At 33.7% G+C, this 17,123-nt stretch overlaps 1 protein-coding gene across 3 annotated transcripts in view; it reads right to left on the bottom strand.

Moving 5' to 3' along the window:
* Positions 1 to 12,112: 12,112 nt before the first annotated feature.
* Positions 12,113 to 17,123, bottom strand: part of LOC129004795 (homeobox protein araucan-like) — a 120,750-nt gene continuing 115,739 nt past the window's right edge. For all 3 annotated transcript variants that reach the window (XR_008491763.1, XR_008491764.1, XM_054433436.1), the window contains one exon: positions 12,113 to 13,271. Coding sequence is in view for 1 of the 3 variants with exons in the window: in XM_054433436.1 (XP_054289411.1) it covers positions 13,241 to 13,271 (31 nt within the window). In the remaining 2 variants the exon portion in view is untranslated. The remainder of the gene's footprint in view (positions 13,272 to 17,123) is intronic.

The raw sequence follows: 17,123 nt of genomic DNA on the forward strand, positions 1-17,123 counted from the left end.
GTTAGAACGAAAGATATGAAACGCCAGCAAGCTCTATCAATAACTCAAAATAGAGTTATAGCAAACAGCAAAGCAATATACTATCATTTATACCAAAATGTGTCAAATTTCTAAGTTTCTTTGATCGCCTACCATCATGTGCTAAGATTGCCCGTTTCTTTGTACGTTTATTCTGCCTGCTAAAATATAAAGCCTGGAAATTTGCTACCAAAACGTCTTTCAAACTAAAGAAGGTCTGTTTTGCCAGCTAAAATTTGGAGCTTGAACCACTTTTACCAAAATGTGTTGCAAACTAAAGAATCTTTGATCTATTCTGTATTATAGAATCTAGAAACTTCACCAAAAACTGTAGCAGGCAGGTTGACAAAGGTGTCTGGTACCACTTCTTCTAGAGCTTAAGGTTCTTCAAATCCACACTGTAGACAGTTATTTTGAAGATTTCCAACAGCAGGTTTTACCCACACAACCTCGTTGGACTAAATTTAACAAACGAGCTCCGTAGACAAAAGAGTTTTACTACTTCACAACGATAGGATCAGCTTCGTTTAGGCGTAAACCCCATAAAACGGCGACGGACCCGTGGACGTCGTATTTCAACGGAAGGTCTTTCAGAACTAATTGGTCGGGGTCTGCTGAATGGTCTTATCATGACCTTGAGTCTGGCCCTGCCTAACTGATAACATCACTAAACTGTCGCCAACCACCACCCTACTTCCTAGTTTGGGTAGATTTTGTGCCCGATTGTTGATGTGTATTTGTGGACAGTGTCTTGCTGGTAACTCACCAATAGAACGAACTATATATCAATTTTACTTGTTTATAATTGTTTACAATTTTTTACTTATCAAAGCTATCAAAGATAATGGACTAGTAACTTTATTTGCCCCTGGTACTCAAATGCTCAGATTCATTCATGATTTTTGACTTGTTACAGTGTTTAAACAATTAGTGAAGCGTCACAGTCTTCATGGACAAAATCTCAGTTAAATTTGATAAAAAATTGGGACAAATTGATTCACAAATCTAGAGTTTTCTTCCCATGCTAAGCACATTTTGAAATCATGTATCCTTTCATATTTAACGTTCAATCCAAACGGGTTTTTTACTAACTCTATTGTTTTGCTATTGTATTGTTTATCGCTTTTGTTTTGTGTGTGAACAGTTTATCCATCCAATTTATTCGTCTCTTCTATCATAAGATTCATTTGAGGCAATCAACTTGTATTTTATGTCAATTTATCTACTTTTCTGTGTACAGCCTTTCTCTCACATTGACAAATTTAATTTTTTACACCTGTGATTCATACAACGTTGAAGGTGTTTACTTAACGCCAACAAAACCATTTTTATAGTTATCTGTTATATTTTTCCACAAACCCTGGATATTTTGCTATATATAATAGCAAACTATGAACCCTGGAGTTATATAATCATAACAAATCTTTTTATCATCCTCTAGGAATAATTTTCCACCAATATATGCAGTTCTTACAATGTTTATCATACCTTTGGTATTAACAAATCGGAATTATCTGTCATTTAGTGTCCTTGTCTTGACAAACTCTGTTCCTCAACCAATCCCGAAGGAGTTAATCAAACTAAATATCATGTCATTTTTGTACTACTTTAACCTCAACGTTGGGTGTGTTGCTGGTACGATTGTTAGTGTCTTTACTTCGGTGTGATAGGATGGGTTCAAACCCCGGGTTTCCCACAACATTTGATGTATTTGGAGCTTTTCTTCCTTACAAAGTCCCAATACTTACCCACTAGTTAAATAACAACAAAAATTGCAAACTCTACCACTACTCCCGCAGTCCACACAAAATTGTCGAGTCTTTTCTCTTTAAGCAACACCTTTTTTGTGTCAACAGTTCGTCAACAAACTCTGCACCTCGGTTAATGCGCTAATCAGGCCCGTGTCGTCAAGCGTGTACTGCAATGAATGGTCTCCTAATTTCCTGACGATATATTCGTGGCGCCCCGCGGTAGCCCCCCTGTAGTTTCGGCTCCCAGAGAGCAGGAATGTCCCCCAGTGCTGTTCCCTAGATTTATAATATTAAATATTCACTTGGCCCTCGGCAAATACATCATATTTAAATATTCGAATAAAGGTATGACGTTTTAATGCGACCGTCGTATTTCGGATTTCACAACAGCTTTTTGTCATACGCAATGGAACTAAATAAAACGAGTCAACCTCCTATGGCGCGGGATGAAGGAGGACCGAGGAGTTCAGGAGCCAACGCGTATCCTGTTACCGATTTCTCATTCATTCTCAGCTTCTGAATCTGTTTACGGATGTTCCAAGGGAAAATGTCAAAGAGAAATTTGTTTATGTCAAAACACGTGTTCGATAATAGCCATTTGAGCTATTCTAATTGTCCCTACGGTAAGCGTTTATCTACTGGGGTTTCACTGAAGTTATATTTATTTACTCTGGACCTCAAGAAGGTATTTTGTCTTTATATGTTATAGGTGAATTTAATTTTATATCGCAACTGAAGTAATTTGCTTTATTAAAAGCTACAATTAATCTTGATTTTGTGTCGAAGCCGTAGTTTGGAGTTTAGTAACGATAATTTGGTTTGTGGCTATAACCTGGAATTGTCTTGCTCTTGATTGTACCGGAGTAAATGGTCAATATATAGAGTATAATTTTATTTTATTTTATTTTATTAGATTATAAGTATGCAATTTAGCTTAGTTTATCAGCATAACTGACCTAATGTAAAATATTATTTGGTACAACCTATTCGCAATGGTAAATTATCATAAGAATTCGTAAACGTACGAAAAATGTACTTTTCCTACAGTTACCTAACAATGTACATGTTCTCTCACTGATTTGAGAAAGCAAAGTGGCCAATTCGCTCATCAGTGAGACAATGTTAACATTGTCTCACTCTAATTACTTTGTCTCACTCCAGATTTGCAACGTGAAGGCACGAAATAGTGAGCGCGTAACATGCAGGCAACGTCGTATGCGCGCGAAATACGTTGGCAGCACTGGCTGTAAATCAGCTGGTCAGCTGTTGTACTGTTGTATTTGTCACTTCACATTAAATGTTATATAAAAGTTCACTTCTGTGTAAAAATAGGTTATGTTCCCTCACAAATTTATTTGTTTTATGGTAACTGTAGGAAAAGTATAATGTGCAACTCGAGTTCAAAGTACAATTGCCTCACTCGAGAAACCATTCACGGCTCGTGAGTAAGGATTTCTCTCGAGTGAGTCAATTGCTCACTTTTCTCACTAGTTGCACAAATAACTATAGACTTTATAACCTTTTTTGCTAAAATAGTTTGTCAAATCATTGAAACGACAAATGGCAGAGAGTACCAAAAAGTTTGAAAACTCATTTGTCCAGTGTGGTAAAAACTAAGTGAATGTAAACCTTTATGATTTAAGTTTGTAAAGTATATGTTTTTTTATATATATACAGGGTGTCCCGGAACTCTCTACCAATATTTTAGGGCATTGCTCCCGGGTAAGAAACATACCTAAATATCATATTTAAATTGTCCGGAAGTCCTTAGTTACTCACACAGCCACCATTTTTTTTTCAGTTATAATTTTTTTTCTAAAGAATGGTTAAACATACGAAATGGAAACTTTGCACAAAAATTTATGACAACTAGACAAGGCTAACAAAAATTTTCAAAAAAACAAAATGGCGGCCGTTTAAAATTTTGTTTCTTAAATAACTCGAAAACCATTGATTTTACAAAAATTTTAAACGGCCGCCATTTTGTTTTATGAATTTGAATAATCTTCATAATTTTTTGGTAGCTTTGTCTGGTTGTCATAAATGTTTGTGCAAAGTTTCCATTTCGTATGTTTAACCATTCTTTCAAAAAATTAATAACTGAAAAAAACAAAATGGCGGCTGTGTGAGTAACTAAGGACTTCCGGACAATTTAAATATGATATTTAGGTATGTTTCTTACCCAGGAGCAATGCCCTAAAATATTGGTAGATAGTTCCGGGACACCCTGTATACATGATTGTCTTATTCAGTTCGGTTTATCAGCGTCAAATCGTCGTCCATGAAGAGAGATTTGGTTCGAATCGAATCGCTCAATTAGCAGTGTTCTGCAAGTCTCCATTTGAAGCTAAGTTTTTGTTTACTTATTCTATAGTATTCAGTGTTCAGTTTAGCTTACGGAAAAGTTGCTTACAACACGTTTATTAAAAATCACATTTTGTTTACCCTTTTGTATAAATTAATGTCACAAAATATTTAAGAGAAAATACTTGATAAGCAAAATGCGCAACCATATTTTTACTGAGGCGCGTTCAACAGAAATAGCAGAAACCACAGAAACCAGTGTCGCGAATGTAAAGACAAATCGCAGCGTGTGTGTATCAATAACTGGGCTTGAGTCTGAATAAAATAACAATAGGGAATGCTTTACGATGATCTCCCAGAGATATTCCGGCTATAGAATATCTGAGTGGACATTGGCTTTCATGGCACAGCCACAACCGCCATACATGCATAATAAATGGTCGATTTCGACAATCAATATCACAGGACTGCTTAGTAAATTGTTTTGTTTGTCTTTGTAAACTTACAATGTTTTTACCGAGCTGTCAGAGATGATTGGAAAGTGACATCAAGTTGGTAGAGTGTGTTTTAATCGTTCTAAATGGTTAGTAAATTTGCAGTGCAATGTTTCTATTTGTTCTGTGAATCAAGGTTTTTTTTCTGTTTTGCACACCGAAGCATTATAACGATTTCTGATATTTATTTTGTTAAAATTTTACCGGATTTCTCTATAGGGAAGACGCAATTACGGAGCACGGTAAGACCACAGTAAGACATAGAACCGGGACCGATTTCTTTTGTAATTTTTATGCCCCCGGAGGCAAAAATACTGTTCGTTCAGTTCTTGATATACATATTATATAGGCTATGTAGAAGTATATATTTCAACGTAGTCCGTTTCACACACAAGCACACACATTAATAATAACAAACTCAATAATAAGAGACTCAATAATTATATTGTTGTGTGTGTTTGAGTGTGAAAAGGTTCTCCTTAATTCAACAAGGTGTGTGATGCCCAAACATAGCCTACTTATCTAACTTAATTAAATTTATGTGTTTTAATCAATACTTATTTATTACAGTAACTTTTTAATACTTACTCTGTTAAAAAGCTGCTAAACTAATTGGGAAACTGTTACACATTGGGGTGTTTTTCCTTTATCGTATAAAATAGAACTTGGAATAATACAATAAATCAAATTCAGTCAATACAGTAACTACTTCCTCACTTAAACCCGTCAAAACAACAGAAAATTACAAGTTTTTACCTCAGGACAGTGAACAATTATGAAATATCCATTCAAATAGTAACCATGGTGTACGTAAACAGTTTCTCTTGACATGTTTAGTAGCCACGAGGCTGGGTATCGCTCTCGCTAGTCCGTCGGTGGTCCTTGGCATTTCAATATCGCAAGCATCTGGCTCGACATCCACCATGGTACAGCCGCATAGGAGTTTGCCTCTAATCCAAAACATCCTACATACTTTTCCGTTCCCGTTAGTTATCAATGATGAAAGTTGATTTTTATCATAAGTTACTTACAAAATATATTGTTGGGAAACGGAGTACAAATACAACATGTTGGTGATAGAAAAGCAGTAATTGATATTTGAAAGGGATTTAATGGTTGTAGTTTTTTTTGGTGATATAATTTACTAATAATCTAAATAAAAGTTATCAACAAAACTACACGTACTTGTTCCATTAGCGTATCAACAACCCTTATAATGGGTAAGTGGAGCGTGTAACTGTAGTATTTTATGGGTAAAATCACTAAATACTAAATTTTAATCCATTTTTTTTATTTATGTAGTTTTTGTCAAAATAATATTTATTTGTTTGTATGGCGCTAAGTGGAGTACTGTTACTTAGCTGATGTAAAGTAATATTTAAATATTTCATTGATTTTGGATACTGTAGTTTGATCTGCAGTATAAGAACGCGCTGTAACAAGTTATTTACCACACATATTTGAATAAGCAACTAACAGTGGTCCACTTCTAATGATATATTTTCTTTTTTAATTTGTTCATTCTACTAAAGCTGATGATAATCTATTTACAATGAGTTGTTCTTTTTGTTCGGCATGATTACGAATCTGCTATGTTAAAACGAAAATGGTATTTTACAGCACACTCTTTTGGTCGTTCAATTGAACTAAGTTATTGTATTTGTTATTCCAAACTGCAAATGGTAATTGGATGAACGATTTAAGTAGTATACTATTTTCAAAGGGTTTTGTCATTCCAAACTTTTAATTAGCATGTCTAACATAAAGGAAAACGTATATTGTCAACAACATTATTTCTGTCAGAACCTTTCAAATAACAACAATAGGAGGGTTACAATTCGACATCAGCACAATCTGTCGGTGTCACATTGCACTATGTTCACTTTTAACTCCAAGTTGACAAAAGAACTGTCAATAGTGGTTGTTATAGATCCAACTTGCTTCATCATACTTATGGAACGGTTGAAGACAAAACATTAGATCGTGTTTGGTACACGAAGGGCGAGTTTTGATGTTTGCAATATTTCTTGTTGTAAAATAGTTTAACTATGTAAACCGTTATGTTGATGTTGTATTGGTCAGATAATATACAACTAAAATTAATACGAGCACACTGTACGATACACAGTGTAATAAGAGTAGCCTACAGTATATTATCGTTTTATATCCTTTTTAATTTATCCCCTTTTTACTATTCTGTGTCTGTATGTGTAGAGTGTAACCATGTTTTACAGACTACACCTGTTGTCCGATTTTGATTACATTTGGTATTATTTATCATCGAAATACTAATCGATAGTTTCTTCAGAAGTTTTCTTATGTTTTAAAATGTTATCTTTTAATGTTGATTTCTCTATAATACCCCATTGGCCATTATATAACGGAAAATGAATGGATTTTCACGTAAACGGCCCGAACAAATTTGTTTAAGATTTACTATGTTATGGTATTTTAAACTTTAAACAAAACATTAACCTTCTCTCACTGCTATAAAAATTTCTGTTTAAAAGTCATTACTTATTTTGTTATTTTTCACATTATCATAGCTACCTACTCTCACTGATTAAGCCCATGCTAAGGGTAATTGACAAACTAATATGAGAAAGTATGTGTCAGATTGCCGATATCGTTTAATTTAGTACACACATTTAAACCGTATAATTGATAGTTGATACTTGTAGATAACTTATCTCGATATGCACAATTATAGCAATGTTCAGTGTAGTTATTCTATGGAAGAACGTTAGACAATTAGCGGATAAACCTTTGGTTTTTTACTAGTTTTACTGTATCGACCTAAATTTTGGTTAATTTCCACTCATTACTGCAATATAATTAAACAACTACGCTTCTTATACAAACTGCTACATTCATAAATGTCGACGTACGTACCTCAGAGAGTCCTTTTTAAAACTTACAGTAAAATGTCGATTTAACTGATCACCCTGAGGTCGGGTTGTCTCGTTGGTTTTTTGTCGGGCCTAAAAGGATATGTTTGTATAAGAGGGTGAATGGGATGTCCCTAACCCTATATTACCCCGAGATAAGGACCGATCGTTTGATAAAGGGCGGCAGGACGAGTCCTTAATTAATTACCTGATACTGGATGTCCTTGAGTCCTCGGACCGCCTCCGGGCGAAATGCTGGGCGACTTCATGTGTTCTCGGATCTGCTCAAAAATGCTTACCTATTTACACTCATTACTAGATAAAAATTTTAATTAATGAACATCCTTGGATCCTACTATGAAAAACTAAATCGTGTTCGTTTATATTCAAACGTAATGTTATCATTGGCCATTTTGGTTATTAGTTTTTGGTTAAATAAACATTGGTAGGGTTGTTAAGTTTACAGTAAGTTAGAGTGTATTTATTGTTAATTGATTTTGATTCTCGATTGTGCAAAAATAAACTTGCTAATCAGATAAATAAGTTGATACATATAAATTGGTTGATAAATAACTAAGGGGTGATTGTCAGTTGTTTGTTGCTTAGTTGCCCTTTACAACAGTCTAATGGGCAACTGTTTTGAAATAAATTCACTAAAAATGCTAATAATTATCTAATTAGCACGTTATTGCTACTAATTAGAAATACTGTAGGTCTATATTAAAGTGGGAAAACTGTTAAGTCAAAGTCGAAAGAGATGCTATTTTAATCCATCTATGATAAAAAATAATTTTATCTGTTTAAAATGGAAGAGTTGTAACTGACATTTAAAACCTGAGGACCTTGCATGTAGTTTTATAATATTTTGAACATGCAGTAGGCTTCCTTAGAGTTTTATATTAAAGCAAAATGCCTCCAAACACATATCAGCTGAGTAGCTTAATCTTGGAAACAAAATGTTCTAAATCTTCTCAATATACGAGGTTCCACTTCCATGTTGACAATGAAACTGAAGAGGTACAAACATGAAGCACACAATTTAAATGTTTTCTTTTTACAACTTCTACTGACTAATTTTATTGAAAATAGCTAATAAAATATCAAAACCTGATCAAAATAACTACTTACCGTACCTCTTGTAGTTCAATTGTTTTAGATAGTCAGGATCATGTTTTTACCGAATGTGTTTCCCTTGATAACACAAACTAAATTATATATGTTCAATTACATTTTTATTGAAACCCCACTACCATTTACCAATGTTGTTTCTTTTAATAGGAAATTATTATTTTAAACGAATACAAATGTTATTCGTGATGGTCAATGCACAAAGAAACAAGTTGGATGTTGTTATATGTCTTTTATTAAATGAATAGTGTTATTTTTTGTAAATTTTTAATGGTTAAGTTTTTGTTTCAACTGTGTGTAGGCCTACTGTTGTACATTTTGAGTATACAATACATAAAATAGAAACAAATTATCAAGTTCAATTCTAAGGGATTTGTGTTTCAATTATGGATCTACTGTTTTGATTTTCTCTATCAATACTGATACAGCAAATGGCTCTTGTGTTATGTTTTCCATAGGAATTACATGTCTATTGAAAATGCATTTTTAATGATTTATACAACGGTTAACATTTGTTATAACACATGTAAAAGTAACTAAGTATGTGTTTAATTTTTTGTGCAATATTTTAAATTCTTGCTGTAATAATCCAACAGTGTACAATAAGCATAACGATTTTAGAAGTACATTAACCCGAATCAACAGAACTATGGATATGAGTGCAATGTTTGTAAAACATATTGATAAATCATTACAGAGAACTTTATAGGTTTGTAATGGTTGTAAAATAAGCTTCAGAGCTAACACTTAATTTATGAAAGAAAATGAGTATTAGGTAGGGGAAATGAGTATATAACATACAAATAAACATACATTCTAAACATACATTTTCATTTTGTTTCAAATAAAAGGAAATCAAAATAAATATTTCGAGATATCGTTTATTTATAATAATATTTATCATAAGTCAATAATAATTATAATATTTTCAAAATGACAATATAATAATAATTTCAACCATATTCACACAGTAGAATTGTCATTAGGTCTATATGTACAGAAGAAGAATAAAACTATACAACACAAAAACCTCTCAAATTATCAACAAAAACAAAAATATTTAAACAAACATTAAGAACATGTTTAACATTCACTTTGAGAGAATCAATAAAATATTTACATCATCTATTATTTAAAACGGCGATTTCTTATTTTAATTTGTACAATACACCACAAAGTTCAAATTTGAGTGTGTAATGAAAAAGGTAGGAATCAATAAATTAAGCCGACATTAAAACACTGAACCAGATTAGAGGGGTGGAGTGTATTTTCAGGTCCTGTTTTTAATTTGAAACAGAAATAGTCTAGGAATTAAAATTTTCATTAATTTAGCTTAAAACTCGCACTGTAACTTAGTTAAGTTAAATGTCAAAATTCAATAAATATGGAGGTGAAACCATTACTGCATCGATGGATAAATTAATTATTGTTGACGACACAAACTTGGGGCTAATATAAAGTATGATCTCTGCTTGAAATTAAATATTTAACAATCTTTTACCAATTTTACCAATATTTACAAGTCTTTTTACGAGACCAAAGAATTTTTACTGTTCTTCTTGTAATGTTTGTGTCTGAACTAAAAACCTGATTGCAGATCAACTAAATAAATTGTAGACAGAAGACGAACTGTAAAAACCAGTTGCAATAACAGTTCGATAGTTTTGAAAAGCTTTTTTAAAGCTCAGCATCTTTACAGCACAGCCTTGTGTATTTAAACGTGTTATGACATATACTATCCTCTTTAATTTCAAAAAAAATTTTTATTGTTATTTTTAGATAAGTTGAATTAAAACGTGTTTACTCTATTGACTTTATACATTTCATCCATCCTAACCAATAGGACAATTCAAATGGGGATTACACATTTGTATACTAGCATATATTATTCACAACAATAACATGTAAACACGAGTTAACGGAAGCAATAAAAGAAATGTAACACGATGTAAACATGCGACACCAGCGCTACACCGCGCGGCGGCGACCGCCACAACTACTATAATCATATGACGTGTCGGTGGCTTTAATTCTTTGTTTCTGCTAGGTAAACAATGTGTAAACATGTACATGACGGCTAAGTATTATGTAGCGACGGCACGTTCAGCTTTTTGCTCGATCGCGCTTAATAATCCTAGTAAATTCCCGTTATGTTTTAGAGTCACGCGGTGGTTTCGTCGATTCTGGCATGTCGGAATCTGATAAACCTATCCTGGATTTGACCTTCGGCTGTTTGTTTTCTACTAAAATCTGATAGGTGATAATGTTCCTGTTCAATACGTGTTGGAATCAATATAGAAAGGGAACTGTGGTAGATATTAGATACATAACTGTGTATTCAAACTGTTTGTGAAAGGAAAAAGGTGCGCAAATAATCCTGAAATGGGATTTTTTAACTAAAACATTTACACTGTTTAAATTACAAATGGATATGTATACCAATTTTAGGACATTGTTGAGGTGAAGATTTTAGTTTTTGAACTATGGACGTATGGTAAAAAATACTACACAAAGCGTCCACCAAGAAAACTTAACAAATGTACAGCTGGATGTATCCTGTATTATGGATTCTTGTTTTATAGGTAAAAATAAGTAAATTTACAGCCAAACATTGCTACTGTATTATACATTTTGTTGTTGTTACTATAAAATTTTATAGAGCGTTGACAGGAGTGCGGCAAAATGCCACAAAAGACTTTTTAAATAAACCAACAAAAATTGTAAAGTAGGACTAACTTTTCTTTGCGGAAAATATTTTAACTACATCAGCATAAATAATGTTATAGATGGATTATATGTGTGGTAGTAAAAAAGTCTTATTTTGTACCACAAAAACATACTAGATAATTTTATAACCTTTTACACATGACGTACGAATGTTTAAGATTCTATGCAAAGTAGTTGGGTTCACCAAATCACTCCTATCAGGTGTAGACAGGCCTAGACTGTTTTAAACACCACTTAAGCAACAGTATTATCTAATAGCTACCCGGCTACCGACTACAGCTGATAAATTGATGTACGACGTGTCGTTTTAATTCTACGACATTTACGATTTCAAACACCTTTTGATTTACGATCGCGGCGATCACAAGTCGGAACTAATTATAAAGCTCTAAATAAAAGCCGACGTCTAAGTTTGACAGGCGTCTATTTAATTTGAGAAGAATGAATGGCCGGGCTTAATTGATTCAACCGGTTTTGGGTAAACCATCTCCTTTGGAGTTGGGTTATTTTATATCGTGTGATTCTAGAACGTAGTTTTAATTTGGTTGAAAATAGTAACACAGGTTTCTTAGATATTTTTCCCCGATTCGTGTTTATTTACGCCACTGGCATTTTATGTTTTTGTGAGGGGTCGGAACCAATATATCTACGTCGGTGTTTTAAATATAAATCTTTATTTTATAGCAAGAATATAAATGGCATCCGAGTACAAAATCAACAATTTCTATATAATTTTATCGACCATTAAACTAGTTAACCTTAAACATTGAAATTTTTTTTACTATTTGATTTGTGATTTGTTTTATCCTACGTATTTTTTACTACTCAAATAATATTTTTTTAACCAATAGAATATTACGTGTCAAAAAGCATAAAATGAAACAGGTGTTTCAACATAGCCGAGATCAATTTAAATACAAAATACTCCATAATAGTTTCAACCCCCATATTCACCCGATAATTCATTGTTTAAAAATTCAACAGTTGAAGGGAGGGTCGCCGGGTCGGGGTTAAGGTAAGTAGCCAAATGTCAGGGGATTTTCGTAACCGAGGCAGGGGATTTGGACTCGAAAAGCTCATAATAAACTCTAAAATACACTCCAAAACACCCTCTCCTGCTATAGAATGACACTGAAACGTATTTAGTGAAATCGTGGCGTACAACAAACGACATAACATTGCTGACACATACAGAAATTGTGATATAAAAAATATAAAGTCGAGAATATACGGTGGAAATGTGCCTAGTTCTGATAAAAATTGTCCTAAATTTATCTAATAAATACGCAGATAACTATGTACAATAAACATTTTACATTTGCACATTGCCCTTGCACGATATTTACAAAGATAACAATCGAGTAACATACAACCAAACTCACTGCATGAAACGGAATCGGAGAGTTTGCTCGCTTTCGACAACAAACTACAGTCATTGTGTTTGTTTCGTGTTTCACAATTAGTTTTCCAAAATAAAATATTTAAAAATGTGTTTTTAATACTCCAAAACAGCAAGTTTTGTCTAAGGCATCAAAAGGTAGTAATCCAGAACTGCAGTTTGTTGCAAAAGTAATGCAAATCTTACAAACATTTGATCATAAAACAATACTTAATTTGTGGACGTTCCAACCCTATTGCACATAAGAAAATCGTTTGCCAAATATTCGGTTATCACATTTCGTAAGCATATTTGAACTAAATACAGTCTTTCCAAACTGTCAACGAGGCATCAACATTACAAAACATATATTGTGAACAAAACCGATGGGGAATATCTGAGATCGCTGGTGCATATGAGGCTGTAGCTGTGGTGTGGAGGGTTGCGGGTTCGAATCTAGAAGTGACTGTGATCGTATACGAGCTGAGATAGTGGTCGTGAGACTAGAACAAAAACGATGCAGACGATGTCGTCAACGATGAGGTCTGCTGTCTACGGGTCGTCCCAGCAATCGTCCTCTCCCCTGAAACATCGTTGACGATTAGAGATCAAATCGATAATATTCAGTCAAGTTGTTAAATAGTAATTCTACTAGCAGAATATCCAGAAACATATGACTATAAAGTAAGTAACGAATCCCAATAATGGAATTGTACGTGAGGATGAGCAGCGGCTCACGTGGTTAGACTTTTTCCCAAAGTCACTCATCTCAAACACCAATTGATTGTACATACTTAATCCTCTTAAACACAGTTTTCGATCATCAGTCAGAGGCGTTCGTAAGGTACACGATATACTAAATATAATCAAGCCAAACCATATGGGATTACATGTTTAACATTGCAGTACTTATGTTTTATGTATAAAAACCATTTCTCTAAATACGGTATGAAATCAAAATAGTTTGCACGGATTGTTTATCAGAAACCTATTCACATAAGTTATAATCGCTTATTGTTACTGTATTGTCATTTGTGGATCAACTAGATGTTCAAAATCATGTACGAAACTATGAATACTTATTTTTAGTTGAAATTCAGTCACTAAAATTTGAATATAATCTAATATATGATAAAAACCACATTTATTTCCTCATCATTGTCGATATTTTAAGGAATAAGACTGTCTAATGTCAGCTTGAAGCGATGTGGACTTTTCGAGCGCCTATGTGGCGAGGAACAAAAAGGAATTGAGTTTGGGTTAAAAATTACGAGACAGTCGGCACGAGCGGGAGGGCTAGACAGAGAGAGGAGGTAAACTGGTCGTGAGTGTGTGTGTGTGTGTGTGTGTGTGTGTGTGAGAGAGAGAGAGGGAGAGAGAGAGGGAGAGAGATAGTGGGCGAGAGATGAGATCACAAGACACAGGAAGTCGAGTTTTATGGCGAGTATCAATAAAAGCTAGGTTATCGGCCACTAGTCTGGTCGGACCTTCCAATTCTCCACAGGGAATTGAATGGGCTGACACTGAGGTTGTGGAGTTTACTAAGTCAAATTGGTCGTCACAGAAATAATTTGGGAAGCAAACAAGATATTCAGCACAAGATCGTATTGTGTGGACACCTATTCATCCTGTAAACATGTAGACCTTGCAAGAAAGTGACCATTGTAGAACTACCAAGACTTGAACTACTTCTAGTAAAAAATATCCTCGCCTTAATTGTGTTAACAGTTTTAAATGCCCGAGATATAATGGATCTTTGAAGGAACTCCTCTTTCTTGCAAACGCCTAAACGTACATGTCTTACAATAATATCACCTACGTAAATCCATCAAGACAATCAGTCAAAATTAAATAGTTTTTTTTTTTTACTTAGGATTTTTACGACCAGCTGTTTCTTTATGCAGGACCATGTTTAAAGCCCAGTTATCAAGGACATCCCAGTTCCAAACAATCAAAAAGCGAATGCTCCATTATAGATTCAATTAAATTAAATATTTACACTTCAATAAACTTTACAAAACTTAACAAGAGGGATCGTATACTCGTGGTCAATCATCAAGGATATCTAAGCCCAGCCACAATGATCAAGAAGCGCGTTTATCATCACCAATAAATGAATTTACTTACATATTTACACTTTGATCAACTTTGTTCAGATATGAAAAGTTGACAAAGAGGCAGCGAGTGACTATTGGACGTCTACCCAGCATCAGCTGTCAGTGGCGCAACAATAGGACAAAAACAGCTGATCCACTCCCGGCGTGTATAAAATATACAATTCATTGTATTCAAACGAGTGAATAAGCCACTTTGGTGGCGCCGTAGCCATGATTAACCATTCAGAGGCTGTCGATGTCATTAGATTTAATTGCAGTTTGCCGCTAGGCCGCGCCTCCGCCCACTGCTCACTGTATCTAGTTAAATATTTATCGTCTGTATGCACACTATGTGGGAACACTATATAATAAGCTGCGTGTGTACAGTACGTGTGAATTTTAATTGTTTGGTTAGTCAGTGCGACACGATTTTTGGTGTTTGAATCTCGACAAATAAACCTAGATTTTCGTTAACTGAAAAAATTAAGCTGAAAAGGTTGTATAGCTCCCAAACTTAAAATAAAGATATTTTTCCAACTTTTATATCCTACGTTGGATAAAATTCGAAAATTCGTATTGAAACAGAATTTATGTAAAACAATGGACGCTGGTTTGCTAAATATAAACATGTTATTTATTTATATATGTTATTAACAAAATGATTCTGGTTTGTTATATTTATTAAATTTCAAGACAATAGATTGCGAAAGTCTAAATATAAACGTTTATTCTTCAGTAGATGTTATTTTTAAATAGTTTACAGGGAGATATTTACTTATTTTTTTAAATGTGTTGTTCTAATACACTTGTATCAAACAATTGTGTTAAGTTTCACTTTTTAACAGCGTAACATATATAAAGCAACATATTTCATTTGGTTCCACGCGTTTACACAACAACTAATCCATGGACTCGAAAAGGTTAGCTATGATAAATTTACTCTGGTAGTTTCCCCACATATAAACCATTTTAGTTGTTCTACAGTAGTTTAATTCACATCCCATGAATACAGCGCCTTACAGGCAGAGGTAGGCAATCTGATTGCTGTGCTCATATTGCATATCTAACCCCTGCTGCGGCTGCTAGAATCACCGTGTAAACCATAGATCTTATACACCAGTTGGTAATTTTATCTACGCTGTTGCAAATTAAAATGTCTTTATCCGTATTTCCAATGCGTAAAAACTACAGAACAAACTTAGCTGAAGTTTTGCACAAGTGTAAGTGACGATGATTATGAGAGAGATTAAAGCCCTATCCCGTTTATACAGGGGGGGGGGGTTTATAAAAGAATCATCAGGTTTTAATGGCATGTACATCATCCAGTTCTTGTCCCACATTAATATTTGAAACATGTGCTTATAAAGCATGATTCCAAGTTTTATAATCAGATGTTCAATATTCAGTCTTGGATTTTTGTTAGACGTGTTTGCATCATATTCAAAATGATTACAATTCAAGAAAAAAAATGTTGACTGTAATGACTTGACCCTTCTAAAATGGTTTCTAGATCTCTTGATCTTACGGTTTTTTTTTTCTATAGGGCTATGTAAAAGACAAAGTCTATGTACCGCCAATGCCTCAAACGTTTTAAGAGCTTCGTGGACTAATTCGCAATGCCGAAAATTCAATCAACCTTGCGATGTTAGCCGGTGTATGGGACAATTTACAGCATAGATTGGAAACTTGCTCCACGTCTAATATACGGCTCATTGAACACTTGTAGGGTATATATGAAAATTTTAATAGTTCTCCTTTCTGTTGATATGTTTTATATCCGTATTTTCTTAACATAAACGTCAATAAAATGTTTTAAAACCTGATGATTCTTTTATAAACGCCCTGTATTTCTACCAAGCTACGATGATAAACGAATGAAAACTATTATGTGTATTGTTTAGAATTAACCAAAAAGTTAATTATAAAATAATTTGAATTGTATAGCCTAATAAATCGCAAGTTATACCTGTTAATGAGAATATTATGCATCTAGTCTACGATTACTCTATATTCATCTAATATATCTCTCTATATTATGTTTTAAAGTATAATACGATTATTTTTTTATTTAATCCCGGGCCTGTTTTCAACCTCTGCGTGTGGCCTGTATAATGGCCTGCACTGCCAAGCCCAATCTACCCGTTATACCAGTTTTCTTCATTCTGTAGTACTTGTTTTTACACAAACTTTATTTGATTCAATTTGTAATAACGCAATCCACAATCCATCTCCAACATAATTGAAGTTGTACATTTGTATTTAGATTATTGGCTATTTGAATTTTTAATTAACACGATGTAGTACAACTTAAGTAAATGTTTTCTTATATTTATGTGTTG

This window comes from Macrosteles quadrilineatus, unplaced genomic scaffold (assembly GCF_028750875.1).
Source record: "Macrosteles quadrilineatus isolate MER2022 unplaced genomic scaffold, UCM_ALF_1.0 Scaffold_11__1_contigs__length_5352618, whole genome shotgun sequence".
Classification (NCBI taxonomy): Eukaryota; Metazoa; Arthropoda; class Insecta; order Hemiptera; family Cicadellidae; genus Macrosteles; species Macrosteles quadrilineatus.